This window comes from Nomascus leucogenys, chromosome 14 (assembly GCF_006542625.1).
Source record: "Nomascus leucogenys isolate Asia chromosome 14, Asia_NLE_v1, whole genome shotgun sequence".
Taxonomy (NCBI): domain Eukaryota; kingdom Metazoa; phylum Chordata; class Mammalia; order Primates; family Hylobatidae; genus Nomascus; species Nomascus leucogenys.
Genome location: NC_044394.1, coordinates 90,959,969 through 90,981,661, shown reverse-complemented (window position 1 = coordinate 90,981,661; position 21,693 = coordinate 90,959,969). Strand labels below are relative to the sequence as shown.

The window sequence follows — 21,693 nt, the reverse complement described above, 5'->3', positions numbered from 1 at the left end:
TGAAGAACAGATTAGAGCAGAAAGCACGTGACACGGTAGCCTAGGTCCCTCTCATCCTTGCAGCCTGCTGACAGTTGGGAGTCTGGGGCATGTCACAGCTTTCTGAACAGTGGCCCCTGGAGCACACCCATCTCACAGTGAGTAACACTCACTGCCAGGGAGTGCTCCACTTAGCACAGGCACTGAGCTTCCCAGCCCTTTCTGATGCTGGAGCCTGCTAGACCAGGGGTCCCCAATCCCAAGCCTGGTCTGCGACCTGTTGGGAACAGGGCCTCGCAGCAGGAGGTGAGTGGCGGGCGAAGGAGCATTACCGCCTGAGTTCCGCCTCCTTCAGATCAGCCTCGGCATTAGAGTCTCAAATGAGCGCGAACCCTTTTGTGAACTGCGCATGCCAGGGATCTAGGTTGCGGGCTCCTTATGAGAGAATCTTAACTCATGCCTGATGATCTGAGGTGGAACAGTTTCATCACCAACCCCCCCGCCCCCACCCCCGTCCGTGGAAAAATTGTCTTCCAGGAAACCAGTCCCTGGTGCCAATAAGTTTGGGAACCCGTTGTGCTGAACATTTCAAGTGGTCTCTCTGACTGGCCTCGTTCTGTGAAAGGAACTCAATGCGATTGAGGGGACTGGCCACCCTGGATGGTCACCAAATAAGCGCTGACAGCCTCAGCTCCCCCACGCAACCCATCACGGCAAGCTCCCCACCTCACCCCCTTTCCCCCCCTCTACCACCGGCCCAGAGACTGAGCTGTCGGGTTTTGCTCCTCCACCCTGCCCGCCCCCTCCCAGCTGTCCTGGTGTCCGCAGACTGACAGATCTGAGGGTCCTTTGGAGGGAGCCGGGCAGATCTCCTCCCGGCCGCCGCCCACCCGCTACAGAGTCTGGAGGCCGAGTGCCCGGCCCCGCAGAGCGCAGAGGGCAGAGCGCAGCCAGCGCAGCAGGTGGCAGCGTCTACCCGCGCCTAGCCAGCCCCGGACCACGCGAGGAAAGCGCCCTGCCCAACCCGAGACTGGTGGCCTCCCGGGGCTGGGCTCTGGAGAGAGCGCAGTGGCAGGAGTGGCCGCTGCCGAAGTCCCCCGGGCAGGGGGCAGGGCCAAAGGAGCGCGCGCTCCGGGCGCCGGGGCGACACTCCAGCCCCGGGGGACCCGCCGCCCAGCTCCCGAGGGTGCGGCAGCCTCTGGCCACTCAGCCGGTGCCGAGAGGGAGCTGCCGGGAGGGGAGGCGCCGCAGGCACCGGGCGGGCAGGGCGGGGCAGGGCAGGACGGCCGCCTCCGCAAGTGCCACCCGGCCCACCCGGGCCTCTCCGTTCTGCCTGGGACGTCAGCGGACGGGGCGCTCACGGGCCAGGGCTGTATGGGGCTCCCGCGCGGGCCGTTCTTCTGGCTGCTGCTCCTGTTCACGGCTGCCTGCTCGGGGCTCCTCTTTGCCCTGTACTTCTCGGCGGTGCAGCGGTACCCGGGGCCAGCGGCCGGAGCCAGGTAGGGGCTGCCGTGCGCAGAGCGGGAGGGCGCGGGGAGGGTGCCCAGCCCAGGGCTCCCCGGCGGCCCGCAGCCCTCAGCCCAACCTCCGCGTCGACCCCTCTGGGGCAGCTCTCAGCGAGGACTCGGGCCCGCGGCCCTTTGTCGCCAGAACCCTCTCCCAGCCTTAACCTCGCGCTGCCCGGACCCCGCGGCCTTTGCCGGGGTCTAAGGAAGATCTCGCCCCTGTGCACTGGCGACCTGCCCCGGTCCCCCTTGTTGGTGAGGTCCTCCCCGGCCTGATGAGTACACTTTCTATTGTCGAAATCTGGCTGGGTCCCCGAAGCAGATAAAAACTTCCTTTTTTGTCGGGAACTCTCCCTCGGTAACCAGCTTCTGCTTTTGGGGCAGGGGCCCAAGTCTCCGGTTTCCAACTTCGCGGGGACCCTCCGTCGGGCCGCGGCCAGTCGCCTTTCCCGCCCGCTGCGGTCTCTGTCCGCCCCGCGCCCGCTCCCTTCTCCCCGGCCTCCGCTCGCCGTGTCTGGATAAGCCCAGTGCGGGCGCGATCCGCGAAGAGGCGGGCGCCCGAGGGAACGAGGGGCAACTCCTGGCTCCGTCCGCGCTCTCCTCCCCGCGCCGCCTTCTGCGCTCCACTCCCTCCTCCTCCCTGGGAACTTTCCTGGGTGTCCCACGAGGAGAACCTGGGAGCCGGCCTCTAGCAGGTGGTGGTTCCAGTGACTGAAGAAGCCGCAAAACGATTTCGCTTAGCTTAAGAAAGGCGGACCAAGCCGTGCGAAGTCTGGGTTTGGGAGGAGGGAAGGGCCCGGCAGCCTCAGGGAGAGGCCTCCAGACCCAGCCTTTCCCTTCCTGGCGCTTTTCCATCTGCGCACCCCCTACCAACCTAGCTGGGGGCCTAATGGGATGAAAACAAAATAAGTATCTGGTCTCCACAGATGCAGTCAAAGGATACACCAAAAGTTGCAGAAGAATGTGAAACAGCTTGCCAGTGATCAGGAGTCCAGCACTCTTAGAACAAAGGGTGCTTGCCCCCCCACGGTGACTTACCGCCTGTAGTCCCAGCACTCTGGAAGGCGGAGGTGGGAGGATTGCTTGAGGCCAGGAATTCGAGGCTGTGAGCCGTGATTGCACTACTGCATTCCAGCCTGGGCGACAGAGCGAGACCCTGTCTCAAAAGAAAAGGAATCCTTGTCACTTTTATGTAAAGATGCTTAAAACACAAAGTATCTCAATGCAAAGAAATAATACATGTTTGATATAAGCCTGGGCAACATGGCGAAACCTCATCTTTACCAAAAATACAAAACTTATCCGGGGATGGTGGTGCATGCCTGTGCTTCTGTCTATTCAGGGAGCTGACCAAGAAGATCCCTTGAGTCCGGGAGGTCGAGGCTGCAGTGCGCTGTGATCGCGCCACTGCACTCCAGCCTGGGCAATATGGCAAGGTCCTGTCTCAAAAAAAAAAAAAGAAGTTCGAGGTGATGGATATGCTAATTAGCTGGTTTGATTATTACATATTACATACACGTATTGAAATATCACACTGTGGCTGGGCGCTTTGGCTCACGCCTGTAATCTCAGCATTTTGGGAGGCCGAGGCAGGTGGATCACCAGGTCAGGAGATCAAGACCATCCTGGCTAACACGGTGAAACGCCGTCTCTACTAAAAAATACAAAAAATTAGCCGGGCGTGGTGGCGGGCGCCTGTAGTCCCAGCTACTCTGGAGGCTGAGGCAGGAGAATGGTGTGAACCCGGGAGGTGGAGCTTGCAGTGAGCCAAGATCGCGCCACTGCACTCCAGCCTGGGCGACAGAGCAAGACTCCGTCTCAAAAAAAAAAAAAAAAAAAAATTCACACTGTACCCTGTACATATGTGCCAGTCAAAAATAATTTTACAAAAAGGAAGAGACCTGATCTAGCAGCTCAGCCCCACTCTGCATGTGACGTCCTGCCCCACCAACACCAAGGCCCTCTGGCTGCTCTGGACCACTGCCTATGGGGTAGCCCTGCTCCACAAGGAGCAGAAAAAAAAAAAAAGGCCTTCACCAAATGTGGTTCCTCGACCTTGGACTTCTCAGCCTTCATAACTATAAGAAATGAATTCCTTTTCTTATAAAAATAATCTTTTGGGGACAGTCTCACTCTGTCACCCAGGCTGGAGTACAGTGGGTCTATCTTGGCTCACTGAAACCTCCACCTCCTAAGCTAAAATGATTCTCCCACCTCAGCCTCCCAAGTAATACATTTTCTTTTTCTTTTTTTTTTTTTGAGACAGAGTCTCCCTCTGTCGCCCAGGCTGGAGTGCAGTGGCACCATCTTGGCTCACTGCAAGCTCTGCCTCCCGGGTTCATGCCATTCTCCTACCTCAGCCTCCTGAGTAGCTGGGATTACAGGCACCTGCCACCACATCCAGCTGATTTTTTTTATTTTTTAGTAGAGACAGGTTTTCACCGTGTGAGCCAGGATGGTCTCGATCTCCTGACCTCGTGATCCGTCCGCCTCGGCCTCCCAAAGTGCTGGGATTATAGGCATGAGCCACCACGCCCAGCCCCGAGTAATACATTTTTTAAAAAACACAAAATTATTTCAAGGTATCTAATACAACTTTAAGTATGAAGTTTACTATACTTCTATTATAATGCAACAATGCTTTTTTTTAAAAAAAGATCTTTCCTCTTTTCAAAATGTAGTATGACTCAAGCACCTGGCCGTTTCCTGCTGTTTCTCTGTATCTGCACTGTAGCTTAAACCCCAGTGCGGGGCAGGTCAGGACTCAGCCTTGCTGTGGGAGGTGGATATTTAGTCTGGGAGAGAGTGGGAGGTGGATGGCATTCTGGGCAGAGCCAGCAGGCCACATGAGCTTCCCCAGCTAGGGACTGCAAACAGACATGCCTGGCTACAGGGGACAGTCCAGGAAGATGGGCAGCTGGGACAGGGTCTACAGAGCCCAAGGAGAGGGTTCTTTAGTGCAGATTAGTGTGGAGCCCAGTCTCGGCATTTCCTCATGGCAGAATCTGGATCAGTGGGTCCCCACCTGGGCATTCCTATTAAAAGTTGTTGTTGTTGTTGTTTAATAGGAGAGTAAGAATCAACACAGGGCTACCAGTTACTATCCATTGTCAATGTTATGTTTTTAAAAAGAGAACATTTTAGGGTTAAGTATTAAGAATATGAAGGCTGGGCACGGTGGCTTGTGCTTGTAATCCTAGCACTTTGGGAGGCTGAGGCAGGTAGACTGCCTGAGCCCAGGAGTTTGAGACCAGCCTGAGCAACATGGCAAAACCCCATTTCTACTAAAAATACCGGAAAAAAAAATAGCCAGGCCTGGTGACACATGCCTGTAAGCCACAGCTACTTGAGGGGCTGAGATGGGAGGATCGCTTGAGCCCAGGAGGTCGAGGCTGCAGTGAGCCAAGATCCTGCCACTGCACTCCAGCCTAAGTGACAAAGTGAGACCCTGTCTCAAAAAAAAAAAAGGCTGGGCGCGGTGGCTCACGCTCGTAATCCCAGTACTTTGGGAGGCCGAGGTGGGTGGATTACAAGGTCAAGAGAGAGATCAAGACCATCCTGGCCAACATGGTGAAACTCGTCTCTACTAAAAATACAAAACTTAGCTGGGCGTGGTGGCATGCGCCTGTAGTCCCAGCTACTTGGGAAGCTGAGGCAGGAGAATCGCTTGAACCCGGGAAGTGGAGGTTGCAGTGAGCCGAGAGGCACCACTGTACTACTCCAGCCTGGTGACAGAGCAAGACTCCATCTTAAAAAAAAAAAAATTGTGAGTAAAATTAACTTTCTGAAAAACACAGCACATGGTCCGTGTATCTCCTCAGGCTGGTAAAACCTCCCAGAAGGGCATGTGCAGGCTGGCCCCCTTCCTACGCCCTCCCAGGTGCCCCAGGCACTTGGATTCCTGAGAGGGAGGGGCTGGAAGGATTAGTGGGAGCGGAGCTGGGAGAAGTTGCTGAGCACCAGGGATACTCTGAAGTCACACCAGGCCTCCCTGAGGGTGGGGAGTTCAGGGCAGCAAAACTGAACTTGGGGGGTCCCCATCACCTCCTTTGCAGCTGTACCCCTGCCCCCCACCTGTCTCAACTCTGCCCTGTTCCACGGCTCCTCTGTCAGGCTCTCCAGCCTGGCTGCACAGTAGAATCACCTGGTTGGGGTGGGAGAGTAGGGACTGGACTCACCAATGCCCGCCCCCGACCCCAGAACAATCAGATCAGAATCTCAGGAGTCCGGGCTGAGCGATGGGGTTTTTCAAACCTCCCTGGGGGTTCTCATAGGCAACCTAGGCTGAGCACCACCGTCCTAGTTCCTTCTCAGAGGGGGTCATATTGTGCTCATGAGCAGGAACTACGGGATTATGTGGGCGGACAGGTGGACAGTCCAAGGGGGCAAGGGAGGGATAGGGGAAGGGATAAACTCTGCTCTCTCTGGGCCGTCCCTCCAGGGTCTTATAGGAAACCAAAGGGAGGCAGATCCTGGGTTCCCTTGCGGCTCAGCCGCCTCAGCACCTAGAAGCCGGTAACGAGAGACCTTTGTTTCTCTTGCAAGCTGCCAACCCAGAGTCCCCTCCACCTGCTCCCTGTGGCTGCTGGGGTGAAGGGAGGGGTCTGAGAGAAGCCTGGCCACCCTTTTGAAAGGGTAAGGACCCCTGTTCCTTCCTTCATGTTTTCCTTCTGCCCTGATTCAGGGGCCACCTAGTGCCTGGGAATTGGGCATTGGGAGGGGACAGTAACACTATCCTGTTACTGCCCTCTAGAAGGGACACTAATAATAGAGGCTGACACAGCAAGATCCTTTCTCTTCCTGCTTTAGGAGGTAAAACTAGCTAATATTTAGAGAACACTTTTTTCTTTTTGAGACGGAGTTTCGCTCTTTTTTTTTTTTTTTTTTTGAGAAGGAGTCTCGCTCTGTCGCCCAGACTGGAGTGCAGTGGCACGATCTCTGCTCACTGCAATCTCTGCCTCCTCGGTTCACACCATTCTCCTGCCTCAGCCTCCCAAGCAGCTGAGACTACAGGTGCCCGCCACCATGCCCAGCTAATTTTTGTATTTTTAGTAGAGATGGGGTTTCACCATGTTAGCTAGGATGGTCTCGATCTCCTGACTGCAATCTGCACACCTTGGCCTCCCAAAGTGCTGGGATTACAGGCATGAGCCATCCCGCCCGGCCAGGAGTTTTGCTCTTTCACCCAGGCTGGAGCGCAGTGGTGTGATCTCGGCTCACCGCAACCTCCACCTTCCGGTTTCAAGCGATTCTCCTGCCTTCAGCTTCCCAAGTAGCTGGGATTACAGGCATGTGCCAACACGCCCAGCTAAGTTTTTTTTTTTTTTTTGAGACAAGGTCTCACTGTCATCTAGGCTGGAGTACAGTGGCACAATCACGTTCACTGCAGCCTTGACCCCTGGTCTCAAACAATCTTCTTGCCTCAGCCTCCTGAGTAGCTGGGACTACAGGTGCCTGCCACCATGCCCAGCTAATTTTTTAAATTTTGTAAACAAGAGGTCTTGCTATGTTGCCCGCTCCAACCCCTGGTCCCAAGCGATCCTCCCACTTCAGCCTCCCAAAGCACTGGGATTACAGGTGTGAGCCACCACGATGAGCACAGACAGACTTTGTCCACCCCTAGAGCTAAGGGAGTCGGTCAGTCCAAAAGCTTCCAAGGGGTAGGTCAGAGCTGCTGACCCCTGCTTTTTTTCTGCTTTTTCCCCCAGGGACATCACATCATTTCAAGCATTCTTTCAACCCAAGGCATCGAATTCTTGGACAGGAAAGGTAGAGTGGGCTACTGCTCTGTGGCAGTTTTGAGCACCCTCAAATTAGTGGGGAGGAGGGAAGAGGAGCAAATGAGAACGTTCTCATGAGACTGCTGGGCAGAAGCTCTTTGGAACGCCCTAAGTTACGGCTGAGCATCCGTCCCTTCAAGGCCTCTCAGACCTGACCAATACGGTTTCTTGTGGCCCAACAGCAGGGAAGGATGAATAAATATGTACTCATGGGGTGTAGCTAGCTGAACAGTTCTTCAGTCTTAAGATTGTATCTTAAATAGTCCTGTGAATTTTATATTCTACTCCTCAAAATATCTACTTCCTATAAAAGTCACATTTAAACTGCTCACCCTGGAGCAAACTCCAAGCTCTGGAAAGATGCCCTTGCTTGCCCATAATGTTTGAGAAGTTTCAGGGCCCTGCCTCATAACCGTAAGTAACAGACAGCATTGATTTTGGGACTTTACCTGCGTTCTCTCACTGAAGCCTTGCAGCAACCCTAGAATGTGCCCTTACAAATGAACAAAATGAAGCACCAAGAAGTTAAGTACCCTGCTTAGATAGTAAGAGGTATTCCTGGGGTTTGAGCCTCTTGTCTAGAACCTGGCTCAGAACCATTGCACGATACAGCCTCCCCCACCCCATCCCACTCCACCCCACCCTGGTTCCATGTGCCGCCGTTAAGCAGGATGATGACTGTGTTGTTCTGGATTAATACAGGCTTAAGAGGTGTTTTCCATGCCCAAGAGACTAAACTGGGACATGTTGACTGGGGCTTCCGGGAGAAAGATTTCACTGCATGGTAGAGCTTAGTGACAGCCAAGCTGTTCAGAGACACAGCAAGTAGCCCTGGGCAGGTGATGGGGGCCCTGTCTTAAGAACAGAGGCCGCTGGACATGGTGGCTCACACCTGTAATCCCAGCACTTTGGGAGGCTGAGGCGGGTGGATTGCCTGAGTTCAGGAGTTCAAGACCAGCCTGGGCAACACAGTGAAACCCCATCTCTACTAAAATACAAAAAATTAGCCTGGCAGGGTGGCAGGCTCCTGTAATCCCAGCTACTTGGGAGGCTGAGGCAGAATTGCTTGAACCTGGGAGACGGAGGTTGCAGTGAGCTGAGATCGTGCCACTGCACTCCATCGTGAGTGACAGAGCGAGACTCCGTCTACCAAAAAAAAAAAAAAAAAAAAAAAAAATACAGAGGCCAATGGACACTTGGCCGGCAGGCTGAAGAGAGGCCTTGAGCACCTTAGGAGTGCTTGGACCAGGTCATCTTCAAGCTTCCTAAAGTCTTTTCCACCTTGAGCCTTGAGCTGTTCGATGCTAATTGACATATGTCCCCACTTGGTCTAAAACAAAGGGTTTGAGGTGGCTTTTGGACACACATAAGAAGGCAAAAACGACCAGGTGCGGTGGCTCACGCCTGTAATCCCAGCACTTTTGGGAGGCCGAGGTGGGTGGATCACCTGAGATCAGGAGTTCGAGACTAGCCTGGTCAACATGGTGAAACCCTGTCTCTACAAAAAATACAAAAAATTAGCCAGGCGTGGTGGCAGGCACCTGTAATCCCAGCTACTTGGGAGGCTAAGGCAGGAGAATCGCTTGAACCTGGGAGGTGGAGGTTGTAGTGAGCTGAGATCATGCCATTGTACTCCAGCCTGGGCAATAAGAGTGAAACTCCGTCTCAAAAAAAAAAAAAAAAAAAAAGAAAGAAAAAAAAGAATTTGTTAATTTGTTCCAACAAGATTGACATATTAGGAAACAATTTGAGCATCACAAAAATTTTGCATTTTTTTTTTTTTTTTTTTTGAGATGGAGTTTCGCTCTTGTTGCCCAGGCTGGAGTGCAATGGCGCCATCTCGGCTCACTGCAACCTCTGCCTCCCAGGTTCAAGCAATTCTTGTGCCTCAGCCCCCCAAGTAGCTGGAATTACAGGCATGTGCCACCACGCCAGGCTAATTTTGTATTTTTAGTACAGACAGGGTTTCACCACGTTGCTCAGGCTGGTCTCAAACCCCTGAACTTAGGTGATCCGCCAGCCTCTGCTTCCCAAAGTGCTGGGATTATAGGCATGAGCCACCGTGCCCAGCCTGGATTTTCTTTTGGGTGGTTTTGTCAGTGAAAACTCTAGGTTAACATAGAAACCACACCCAACTCAGCAGAGCCACGTAGGAATACACAAAAAGTACACACATGAGCACCTGAAATCTCCATCAGCTTCACCGAGTGCGTTATGGGTCCACCTGCCCTAGTGAGCCTGGTGGCACAATTCCCTCTGATTTCAGACAACTTCTTTCCACCATTTCACAATATCACACAAACTGCCCCCTTCCGACACCCACTTCCACATCAATCTCAAGTATTCTTTAACCATGGGACATCAGTAAAACTGTACTTCTGTCTTTCTTCGATTTGTATCTTTGGTTTTATGCATTCCTGACAGAGTTTCAGTGTTATGTCACTCATCCCATTTTCTCATAAGCCCGTGGTTTTTCGTTTTGCTGTGGTTGTTTTGTTTTGTTTTTGAGATGGGGTCTCACTCTGTTGCCCAGGCTGGAGTGCAGTCTCAGTAGCTCACTGCAGCCTCAATCTCCCAAGTTCAAGCAATCCTTCCACCTTAGCTTCCCAAGTAGCTGGGACCATAGGTCTGGGCCACCATGCCTGGCTAATTAAAAAACATTTTTTTTGCAGACATGGGGTCTTGTTATGTTGACCAGGCTAATCTGGAAACTCCTGGCCTCAAGTTATCCTCCCGCCTTGACCTCCCAAAGCGCTGGCATTACAGGGGTGAGGCCCCAGGCCCAGCGGCCCCATGGTCATGATTGCATAGCTTTGCATAGCATGGTGATATTTAGCCACTCGTAAGTTGCATTACAGCAGAAATTACTGTACAGCTATTTCCTGCTTTGTCTTTTGATCAAACCAATGGCTTACCAAAGAGCCCCATTCAGGAGTAACAGAAGGCCCACCCAGGCCATGACTGTGTGCAATTCTGAACTTGTGGGGTCGCGGGCAGACAAGGCTGGGGCCTGTTTCCTGACCTCACCCTCCCTCAAGGCCCACAAGTACAGAGGTGCTGTGTTCCTTCCCCATGGCTGCTGGAATAAATGATCACAGCCTGGGGGGCTTCGATCCACAGAAATTGAATCATCACAGTTCTGGAGCCCAGAAGCCCAGAATCAGGGTGCTGGCAGGGCCACGCTCCCTCCGAAGGCTCGAAGAAAGCCTCCCCTGCCTTTCCCCAGCTCTGGTGGCTCCACACATCCCTGTGTGGCTTGTGGTGCATCGCACACATCCCTGCTTCATCATCACTTGGCCTCCTTCTAAGGATGCTAGTTAGGGCCCGACCTCACCCTATATGACCTCCTCTTAACTAATTCCATCTCCAAAGACCCTAGTTCCAACTAAGGTCACATTCCAAGGCTCTGGGTACTGAATTTTGGGGGGACACTTCCACTCCCTAAAGCCACCACTGGAAAGAAAGACCATCACGGATCTTCCTGGCAGCCTGTTCACACGCAAATCATACAGCGAGTACCAGCAGGGTTAGGGTGTGCATCCAGGGTGGCGACCTCAGCTCAGCCCAAGCTGAAACTACTCCACCAAAGGGCAGGCAGGTCAGACCCACACATCAGAAAATGCTCCAGAGTTTGCTCAAGTGTGAGGTGAAGGAGTATGAGGCCAGAGCCATCAGGCCAAGGGGACGTGGCCTCTGGGAGAGGAAGAGCAAGGCAGGCTAAATCCAGAAAGTTCCCAGATCCCCTAGCTGCCAGCTCAGTTCAAAAATGCAAAGATGGCCCCGATCTGGAGAGGACAGGGCAGGCCTTCCCTCACAACTCCCACCTCCCCTGCAGGGTCTGCGGGGTCCCACCCACCCCAGCTCCCACCTAACGGGGCTCAGCCCTCACCTTCTCACCCACAGGGCCAGGCCTGCCAACAGCTGCTTCACCTGGCCATTCAGCGGCACCCCCACTTCCGTGGCCTGTTCAATCTCTCCATTCCAGTGCTGCTGTGGGGGGACCTCTTCACCCCAGAGCTCTGGGACCACCTGAGCCAACACAAAGCCCCGTATGGCTGGCGGGGGCTCTCTCACCAAGGTAACCCGCGCCCGCTGTCTCTTACCTGCCTTCTGCCTCAGCTTCCTGCTCTTGACCCTGAGGTAGGCCAGGCCTCCCTGCCCTCATAGCACTGGTGATGCAGGGTCTCCCTGTCCCCCTCTCCTCCCAGAAGCCCCAGCTATGCAACTCCTGCCTCACCTCCCTCCTCCGTCCAAGCACCCAGGGGTCAGTGAGACTCCTGGGGCTGCCCCCGCCAGTGGCCCTCACTGTCCTGGGGCCTCCCTGGCAAGAAAGACTGCAGAGTCCAATGGTGGCCAAGGACAGAGGCTGTGGGGCCTCAAACCACCTCACTCACAGTTGCTGCTGCAGGAACCCCCACACTGCAGGCCCAGAGCCCCCTCTACATTATACCTGCACCCAAACCCCCATAGGCCTCTGATTCTTTTCTTTTGCAATATACAGTCTTTTTTATTTTTGAGATGGAGTCTCACTCTGTCACTCAGGCTGGAGTGCAATGGCACAATCTCAGCTCACTGCAACCTCTGCCTCCCAGGTTCAAGTGATTCTTGTGCCTCAGCCTCCCAAGTAGCTGGGATTAGGCATGCACCACCACGCCTGGTTAATTTTTGTATTTTTAATAGAGACATGGTTTCACCATGTTGCCCAGGCTGGTCTCCAACTCCTGGCCTGAAGTGATTCGCCCGCCTCACCCTCCCAAAGCTCAGGTATTACAGGTGTGAGCCACCGTGCCCGGCCCAGTCTTTTCTTTTTTTTTTTTTGAGACGGAGTCTCACTCTGTCGTCCAGGCTGGAGTGCAGTGGCGCAATCTCGGCTCACTGCAAGCTCCGCCTCTTGGGTTCACGCCATTCTCCTGCCTCAGCCTCTCCGAGTAGCTGGGACTACAGGCGCCTGCCACCACGCCCGGCTAATTTTTTTTTTTTTTGTATTTTTAGTAGAGACAGGGTTTCACCGTAGTCTCGATCTCCTGACCTTGTGATCCGCCCGCCTCGGCCTCCCAAAGTGCTGGGATTATAAGCGTGAGCCACCGCGCCCAGCCCCAGCCCAGTCTTTTTTAAGCCCTGAACTCACTTCTCTAGGACTAGTCTTAAGAAGATAAGTTATTCAAGTTATTAAGACAAGTGAAGGCCGCCAAGCCCCCTCTTCCACTGTCAGCTTTTCAGTTCTCCCCCCACAGACATCTCCTTCCCCTCCCACCCTCTGTGCTTCTTGGGAGGGGCTAGGGTCAGGCCTCAGGGGAGATGGGGCACCAGAACCAGCCTAGGGAAGGCCCCAGGTGCCTCCGATGCCAGCCCTCCTCATGGCTGCTCCCCATCTGCACCCACAGTCATCGCCTCCACCCTGAGCCTTCTGAATGGCTCGGAGAGCGCCAAGCTGTTTGCCCCGCCCAGGGACCCCCCTCCAAAGTGTATCCGGTGTGCCGTGGTGGGCAACGGGGGCATTCTGAATGGGTCCCGCCAGGGTCCCAACATCGATGCTCACGACTATGTGTTCAGGTATGAGGGGCAGGGGCTGGGGAGGGGTGGGAGGGAGAGTTGCCTGGAGGGTGGGGGTGTCTCCCCTAGGGACAGTGGGCTATGGCAGCAGTGGCCTGGGCGGAACAGCAGTTGTGACCGGCACACGGGCACGGACAAGGCAAAAACAAGCAGTAGGCCCTGAGGACGGAGCATGGGTGCCCATGCAGGGGACCCAGGAGGAAGCAGCCGCCAGGGCCAGCTCTACCCACTCACAGGGCATCACCCCTTGAGGTCTGGAGGAGTGGGGGTCTGGCTGACAACTGGGCACCGGTACTGCCGTGGGCAGAAGGAGTGGTCGTACAGAGGCAGGGGGACAGGCCAGGCAGAGCCGTGGAGATGGAAGCAGAACAGACGGCCTGGTGTAACCACAGACACTGACGGGCCTCTGTGCCGACCAGACTCAATGGAGCTGTGATCAAAGGCTTCGAGCGCGATGTGGGCACCAAGACTTCCTTCTATGGTTTCACTGTGAACACAATGAAGAACTCCCTCGTCTCCTACCGGAACCTGGGCTTCACCTCCGTGCCTCAAGGACAGGTGAGGCCTCTGGCGGGCATGCCATTGTGGTTGACAATGGCACCATTGTTCCTGGAGTCCCCTCAGTGGGGGCCACAGGGCTCACACACCCTGGTCCAGTGGATGCAGAGGGGGTGCCAGGACTCTGGATGCACGAGACAGCCACTGAAGGTGAGGCGGGATCTGGTCCCGGACTCCCTGCTGATTCAGGCAGCACAGGACTCCACTGCAGCATGGGATATGAATGGCCAGCATTTACCGAATGCTTGTGACTTGCCAGGCACTTTACAGAGACCGTGCAACCCATGGTTTTTCTGGTGCGGGGATAAAAGCCTGGCGCCTTTCATTCAGTGAGTCAGCGGTAGGGTCAGGATTTGAACCCAGAGTACCCCCCACCTCGAGAGCTGGCATTCTTTGGGGAGCTCAGCCTGTCCTAGCAACTCCCAGGGAAGGGGATTTATGGAGTTCCTCCTCCTAGCATGTTACAGGGCACACACACGGTCACCACAGCAGCCCTGAGTGGGACCCGTGTACCCATTTCCAGATGACAAAGCAGAGACGCTGAGAGGTTCAGGAACGTGTCCAAGGTCACCCAGCTGGAACCATCTAGATCTAGGACCCTCTGACCCCAGCTCTGGGGTTGTTTCCATTTCCCCACACTGGCCCCTGGAAGAATAGCCCTGTGTAGGAAACTGAGGGTCAGAGACACTGAGGGACGTGCCCCAAGTGGCAGCCAGTGCATGGGAGCCAGCATCTGGCCCTACCTGCCGGCCTCCAGGTTCCTCCACCCACACCCAAGGGCCGTAACTGAAAGCTTCCCTCCTCAGGTGCTGTGGGTGCCACATGCAGGGTTAGGGGGATCCCAAGAAAAGGAGATCTGCGGTGCTGGAGGAAGCTGAGTTGGGTTTCTAGAAGCTTCCTCCCCTGACCAGAGGCTTAAGGAGTGTCCTACTATAGCGTCTATGCCACACTGAGTCCTCACACTAGAACCTCTCTTCTGCAAAGTGGAACAAAATAGAGCAGCTTTAGACTTTTGTTTTGTTTTGTTCTGAGACAGAATCTCACTCTGTCACCCAGGCTAGAGTGCAATGGTGCAATCTCAGCTCACTGCAACGTATGCCTCCTGGGTTCAAGCGATTCTCCTGCCTCAGCCTCTCAAGAAGCTGGGATTACAGGCACGCACCACCACACCCGGCTAATTTTTGTATTTTTAGTGGAGATGGGGTTTCACCATGTTGGCCAGGCTGGTCTTGAACTCCTGACCTCCAATGATCCGTCTGCCTCGGCCACCCAAAGTGTTGGGATTATAGGCGTGAGCCACCGCGCCCAGCCTTAGTTTCAGTGTAGCCACAGTACGTGTATGAGTTATCTATTACTGTGTAACAAATGACCTCAAAACTTGGTGGCTTTAAACAACAAACATTGATTATCTTGTGGTTTCAATAGGTCAGGAATTTGCGGGGAGCTTACTGGGAGGTTTTGGCTCAGGTGCAGATCATGGGCTGCATCATCTGAGACCCAAAAGCTTGACTGGGGCTGACATCAAGGTGGCGTCTCACAGGCCCTTGCCACTTGGGCCCCTGTAGGCTATTTGAGTGTCCTTACGACATGGCAGCTAACTTCATCCAGAGTGAGTGATCTCAGAACGTAAAGGAAGCCACAGCACCTTTTATGACCTAGTCTCTAAGTCACACACCATCACTTTCCTCTTTATCAGAAAAATCCTGTGCATGAGTGGCTAAGCCCAGCCCATACTCCAGGGGATGGCAATTGGGTGCCACCTCCTGAAGGAGCATTAGAGGATTTGTGGACCTACAATGAAACCAGTACAGCACCTCTGGGTGGGAATGAAAGGTATTTAAGGGAAATTCTCCAGTTGGCTCAGGGGGCAAGGTTGGGTGGAGGGCTGTCCACACTGAGCAGCTAAGCATAGCCTGGTTCCCCTCCGGGCTCATTGTCTCTGTTCTGACAGGGCCTGCAGTATATCTTCATCCCCTCAGACATCCGTGACTATGTGATGCTGAGATCGGCCATTCTGGGCGTGCCTGTGCCTGAGGGCCTAGATAAAGGGGACAGGTGAGCAGCCAGGCTGTGGTGGTGTGGGGTATGGCGGAGGGGCAAGGGGCACTACGGTCATCTCCTTTTTGCTGCCAGGGCCCATCATGGGGTAAGAGGAGGTGGGTGAAGGGCAGCAAGAAAAGCCCTAAGAATTCAATCATCCCCAATGATTCACATAACTCAGCACTGGGAAATTCTAATTTTTTTCTACCCTTGGAAAGCCCAGGTGACCCTCCGGGTTCCCAGTAGCCCTCTGGGGGCAGTGGGCTGGGGGGCGGGAGAGGCAGCTCTTCTGAATGAGGCGAGCAGGTCTGGCTCCCCGGCTTCGGGCTGTGCTCTCCCTGCCGAGCCCAGCCGCCAGCGGCTCCAGGTCACAGACTGGGCCAGGTCTGCTGTCCCATTGAGCACACTGTGCTGGAAACGAGAGTTGGGGCCAGTCTGGGCCACTCCTCCTGCTAGGCATCCTTCCCAGGGTCATGCCCATGAAACGGGAGAGCAGACTCGAGGCCCAGCATCCTGAGAGGCGGAAACAATGGGCCCTTTTGTCTTCCTTCCCACCTTCCTGCACAACAGGCCTGGGTCCAGCACTCTTGAGCCACGACCTGACCCTCATCTGAACCTCCTCCCGGGGGTTCTGAGACAATTTCTTGTCCCTGAGATCAGGTCCCTAAAAATCGATGCCACTGCTGTGGCCCAGACAACCAGCCCTCCTATCTCGGGGGTCTCGCTGAGGACATCTTTCCCACCCCCCACAGAGTGGCTTTACAGGTGGTCCTTATGGGTTAAGGGCTCTAAAGCCAGGCCTTCCCCACCCCCCACCCCCGCCCCCGGTGATTACCCAACAATTGCTTCCACTGCTGGTCTGAGCTGGGCTTTGTGACACGCTGGGCTTGGGCCCTTGGGGTCTGCCTCAGAGACATCGGGTGGACCTAAGCCTCCCCAACACCAATGAGCTCCCCTTCCCACACCCCTAATCCGTCCCCTACCCAGTCTCCCTCCCAGTCCCGTTCCAACAACATTGTCACCCCACCGGGCCAGCAGCCTCGCGAGAGCGCCGGAGGCTCAGCCCCTCCCCCCTCCCCCACTCGGGGGTCTTCCTCCCGGCCCCCCTCCCACCCTCCCACCCCAAATGCCTCACAGCCCTCTTCCCGGACTTCCTCCCTGAACCCCAGTCCTCAGGTCCAACACGTGCCCCGCGGGGCTACCCAAACCCCCACCCCACCCACCTCCAAATCTCCCTCCCAGTCTGGTTTCAAATCTATCTCTCGAAACCCTTCCCTAACCCCCGCTGTGCCCCCCAAGTCCTTCTTCTACAGCCCTGCCACCTCATCTTCCTATATCGGGCCAATTCAGAACATCCCATCCTATATCACCCCCTATGTGCCCCGCTTTCTGAAGGAGCCCCCCTTTTTCCAGCCCCCCACAGCACCACTTCCCCAAAACCCATGCTTTGCCTGTCCTTCTGCCTGCCCTGCCCGGAAGCCCCCACCCCCTCCTGACTCGCTCTACTTACCTCTCCTTCCCCCGCCCCCCCACCACCCCCAGTTTCACTGCCCCTTCCCAACTCCCCCAGGTCTGTTCATGCCCCCCTCCTCTCTCTCCTACACCCCGCCCGTGGAGGTCCTGGTGAGCGGGAAGCCGCACGTGGTCCCCACCGTACTGCCTGCCACCTTCTACACCCCCTTCTCCCGCTACTACTCCCAGCCCCGCTCCTACCGCTCAGGGTACCGCGGCTACTCCGGCGCCCTGACCCTCTCCTCCATCTCCTCCTTGCAATACGACGGCTCTGGGCGCTCTGTCCACTTCTATCATGGGTCCTAGGCCGCACACCTATTTCGGACCAGAAGCCTCTGCCAGTAAATTCAAGCTGCTACATCCGACTTCATCAGCTACCTGACAGAAAGGTATGGAGTGGTGTACCTTAAGAACAGCGTCCCCTTCCTTCCCCCTTTTACACACCCAGCCCACATCCAGGCAGCGCCCTCGCACGAGCCCCACGCACTGACCGATAACCAGAGCTCCACTGTCCCGAGTGCTGCGTGCAAAGCACTGTCACTTCATTTACTGTTTTATTTAGCACCTTGATAGAGGGAGTGGGATACATGTCAGTCACCAGGAAATGGACAGGAAACTCAGGATCTAACTCAAGGAGGTTTATTTACTAGGGACTGTTCACAAAGGCACAGACTGGGAGTTGGGGGAAAAGGTGCACAGCAGCAGTGGGACATCAGAACCTTCAGGCCCAAACACAGCCAACACAAGGTGCGGGGAGGAACCCAGGGAACAGCCTCAACCCCCTTCCCTCCCTCCCCTCCCTCCTGCCAGGGGTTCTCAATGTGGATGTGCATATGGTCCTCATTTGGGGTTGTCACAAGGGTGGTGGGGGCAAGTGCCATCAGTGGGTAGAGGCCAGGGATGCTGCTGAACATCGCAAGAAGCACCTGGCCCCAAGTGTCAATAGTACTGAGACTGAGAAACCCTGCTGTGGACCAGAGGCTCGAATCCCAGGGCAGGGAGCAGTTGGAGAGGGGTGTGTGGATCTGGGGAGGCAAATGAAGCCCCTCTAATTAGTCCTGTGCTACAGAGGAAGACAGGCTCTGAGAGGTCAGGTGATCGGCCTGGCAGTTTGATGTGAACTCAGGCCTGAGGGCAGAGCCCGTGGTCACACCCTGGCTTCACTCTTGGACTGTGTGGGTCCAGTTACAGGGTCTGAGCTCCCTGTCCCTCACATGATTCCTACTGAATCAAGATGTGGGGTAGAGAGAAACTGCAGTCTCAGGCTAAATAAACAGGCCACCTATGCCCTTGGCAGTGTGGTTACTTAGTAGCTTGGGGTGAAAACAGGCTGTTGCCGAAGGGGGGAAGGATTTCACCTGTGGTTCCTTTCTCACCTCCCCCCCCTCCCCGACACCCCAACCTTACCTAAGATCTCAAAGATCTTTGTATTTAGTCCACTTGGACCAAATAAAGAACTGATTGGAGTAGAAGGCCCTGAGTTTTTGAAGTTTTCCCACCTATTTGAATGTGTAGTTGTGAAGTGTGATGATAAAGCCATCAAGCTAGTGAGCTGAAACGTCTTTTTGCTTCCAGGTTCTTGAAATCAAAGTTGATTAACACAAATTTTGGAGACCTATATATGCCTAGTACCGGGGCTCTCATGCTGCTAACAGCTTTGCATACCTGTGACCAGGTAAGAAGCTTCTCTTCCGGAAGCCCATGCCGGCAGAACACAGGAGAACAGAACCCAACAGGATCCCCTGATATCTCTTACCTTGGAGCTGGGACTCTGGGCCTCTGTTCGTGGAATCCCCAGCTCCAAGAGTGCTGCTGGTGCTGCTCACTTCCTTGCCCACAACCCAGGGGCCTTTGAAGGACAGGTCCTGGGCCAGCCTTGCCTTGGCTCCTGACATCTGCCCCAGGCTTCCTTCTTTCACTCTTCTCCAAGGCAGCCACTCAATATGGCACTGAAGGCTCAAATCATCAAACTGTCCTTGTGAAAGCCAATCTCCTCAACATACTGGGCCAAATAGGGACATTCTTTTATGGGGACATCCTAGAGCTGGGGTGGGGCAGCAGGTTTAGCCTCCCACACGCAACTACTTTGAAATCACCATAAGAGTCATTCCTGATGGGATGTGACCCATGTGAACCTTGTGGAGGCAGGGGCCAAGCAGCAGCTTTCAAGGAGAGGCCATGACCCACACTAAAGCTGGTATGGAGAGCTGGAGGCCAAATGCCTCTCCACGACTCAGGCCTACATCTTTTCCCTCTTTTTTGAGATGGGGTCTCAACTCTGTCACCCTGGCTTAAGTGCAGTGGTGTGATGATCCTCCCGCCTCAGCTTCCCAAGTAGCTGGGATCACAGGCATGTACTGCCACGCCCAGCTCACTTTTTTTTTTTTTTTTTTTTTTTTTACTTTTTGTAGAGACAGGGTCTCACCACATTGCCCAGGCTGGTCTCAAACTTCCAAGCTCAAGCGATCCTCCCACCTCAGCTTCCCAGCGTTGGGATTACAGGCGTGAGCCACCACACTGGGCCTTTTCCTATTCTGATGCAGGAGTGTCTTGACTGCAGTCCCCAATTAGGATGGGGAGAGAGTAGTAATGGGCTTTTGCCTCCACCCTCGAGTTCCAAACCCAGCTCTGGCAATCACCAGTTACGCCAAGCGGGGACACAGTGAGTCACCCCTGAATCCATCTCCCCACTTGCTAAGTGGGGATAAGCCTTAGACCATTATCCTTACCTCAGCAGGGGGACACCTTTCTAAACTCATGGCACTTCACCCAAGTGTCTGTACACACTAGACGCTCAATAAATACTAATCCAGTGACTATCCTTGCCCAGGTCAGTGCCTATGGATTCATCACAAGCAACTACTGGAAATTTTCCGACCACTATTTCGAACGAAAAATGAAGCCATTGATATTCTATGCAAACCACGATCTGTCCCTGGAAGCTGCCCTGTGGAGGGACCTGCACAAGGCCGGCATCCTTCAGCTGTACCAGCGCTGACCCCAAGGCACTGAGCCCTTTGTTTCTTCAAGAGTTGCGTCCCTGATCCTCTCAACTAGCCAAAAGCTTTTTTCTTAACTTTTCAATCTTCACCTTCCCTTCTTGCCAACAGAGGGCACTGGGGTGAATTCACAATTATCATCGAAGTCTGTTCAATGTAGGACACCCCAGCTTGTCCCTGGCTCATCCAAGAAAACTCTTCTGTATCTAAAACAATCAATCTTGGCCAAGGGAAAATGGACTGCTTTGCTGGATTTGCACTGAGCAACTTCAGGAAATGTCGGTGGAGTGTTCAGTAAGATCAAACAGCAGTCCAGGTCAAAGACAAACACACACGCTCCAGGTCAAAGACAAACACACACGCTCCAGCCCAAATCCTCCTGGTGGCACATCCTACCCCAGAGGCTAAAGTGATTCAAGGACTCCAGGACCCCTCTTAAGAGCCTTTCTAAGAACGTGATAGGCTTACTTCTGCTCCATAATAAAGTGGGAGAAAAAAGCCAGAATATAACTTAAGACTAGATAACTGCGTACATGATGGACCTTTTTTTTTTTTGGCTAGGTAGAGAAATCATATAAAACGCAGGCTGTTTAGCATGGAGATCACTCTCAGAACACTGAGGGGGTCTGGCACTTGATGGGGGTTAGTTGCTTGGCAGCCTGCCACCGAGGGAAGTCCCATTAGAGATGTATCACCACCTTGTCACCAACAGGATGATGTTACCAGGTAATAAACCTTCATCCTCATATCATGGCTTCAGTAAATTTGAACTTAGCTGACGGTAGTTTCCCAATTTTATTTTAAGTGGTTTTAAATAAGTCTCATCCAAACAAGTTATCACACAGCACTTAACCAAGCCCTGGGATTTACTGTCTTGATGACTACATGGCTTTGCACAGTCTGAGATGCTTCAGTGTGCAAGGCAGCAGCTGGGGTGGGAGGGGAGTCTTCACAGGGACAGCTGGCGAGAGACTTCCCGAGGCACATCAATCATGTTGGTCAATTTAGGGCATGTCTGGTTCTGTAGCTTTGAAAGGTGGATTCTTTCTATTAGCACACTTTACAAGAGGGATGGGGATTAACTCAGTCACCAGAAACGAAACACCACTTCAGAAATTTAGAGACCTCTGATCAACAGAACAGACATTTGGGCTTTAATTGCTAAAGCAGCTACCTACTTGGGGAAACCATGGCGTTCTGCTGCCTGGACAGCAGGAATTAAGAGAGATTTCAGAGTTGCTGGCACGAGGACAAAGCCTCTCAGCTCGCTTCACCTTGGCAACCTTAAACAGTCCCTCCTTGGTCTCCATGATAGCAGTATGTTCCTTTGGATAGAATACTTGGTTTGGAAAGAAGGTAGTCAAATGTAAGGTATCTAAGTACCCCTCAACAGTCACAATCCATCCTAGTATCTTATATAGTGATCTTTTTTTTTTTTAATTTACAAAAGAGGTTTATTGGACTTACAGCTCCACATGGCTGGGAAGGCCTCACAATCATGGCAGAAGGTGAAAGCCACGTCTCACATGGCAGCAGATAAGAGAAAAAAAGGAAGTGATCTTTTAGTAAAGAAACCTGAGACTGGTAGTGGGCTTGGAGCCAGAGGATCGCTTAAGTCCAGGAGTTCGAGACCAGCCAGGGTAACAAATTGAGACCCCCCCAACTTTAAAATTAAAAAACAAAAGAAAAAATAGCTGGGTGTGGTGGCTCACACCTGTAATCCTAGCACTTTGGGAGGCCAAGGTGGGTGGATTGCCTGAGCTCAGG

At 53.9% G+C, this 21,693-nt stretch overlaps 1 protein-coding gene across 1 annotated transcript; it reads left to right on the top strand.

Moving 5' to 3' along the window:
* The first annotated feature begins 1,329 nt into the window (after window positions 1-1,329).
* Window positions 1,330-21,605, top strand: ST6GALNAC2 (ST6 N-acetylgalactosaminide alpha-2,6-sialyltransferase 2). Its single transcript, XM_030827569.1, is given in 10 exon segments — window positions 1,330-1,478; window positions 7,193-7,253; window positions 11,168-11,342; window positions 12,649-12,817; window positions 13,237-13,375; window positions 15,327-15,430; window positions 17,234-17,289; window positions 17,292-17,316; window positions 18,503-18,602; window positions 19,758-21,605. Coding segments are annotated over 10 exon segments (1,122 nt in total). The 5' UTR covers window positions 1,330-1,353; the 3' UTR covers window positions 19,926-21,605.
* Window positions 21,606-21,693: the final 88 nt, after the last annotated feature.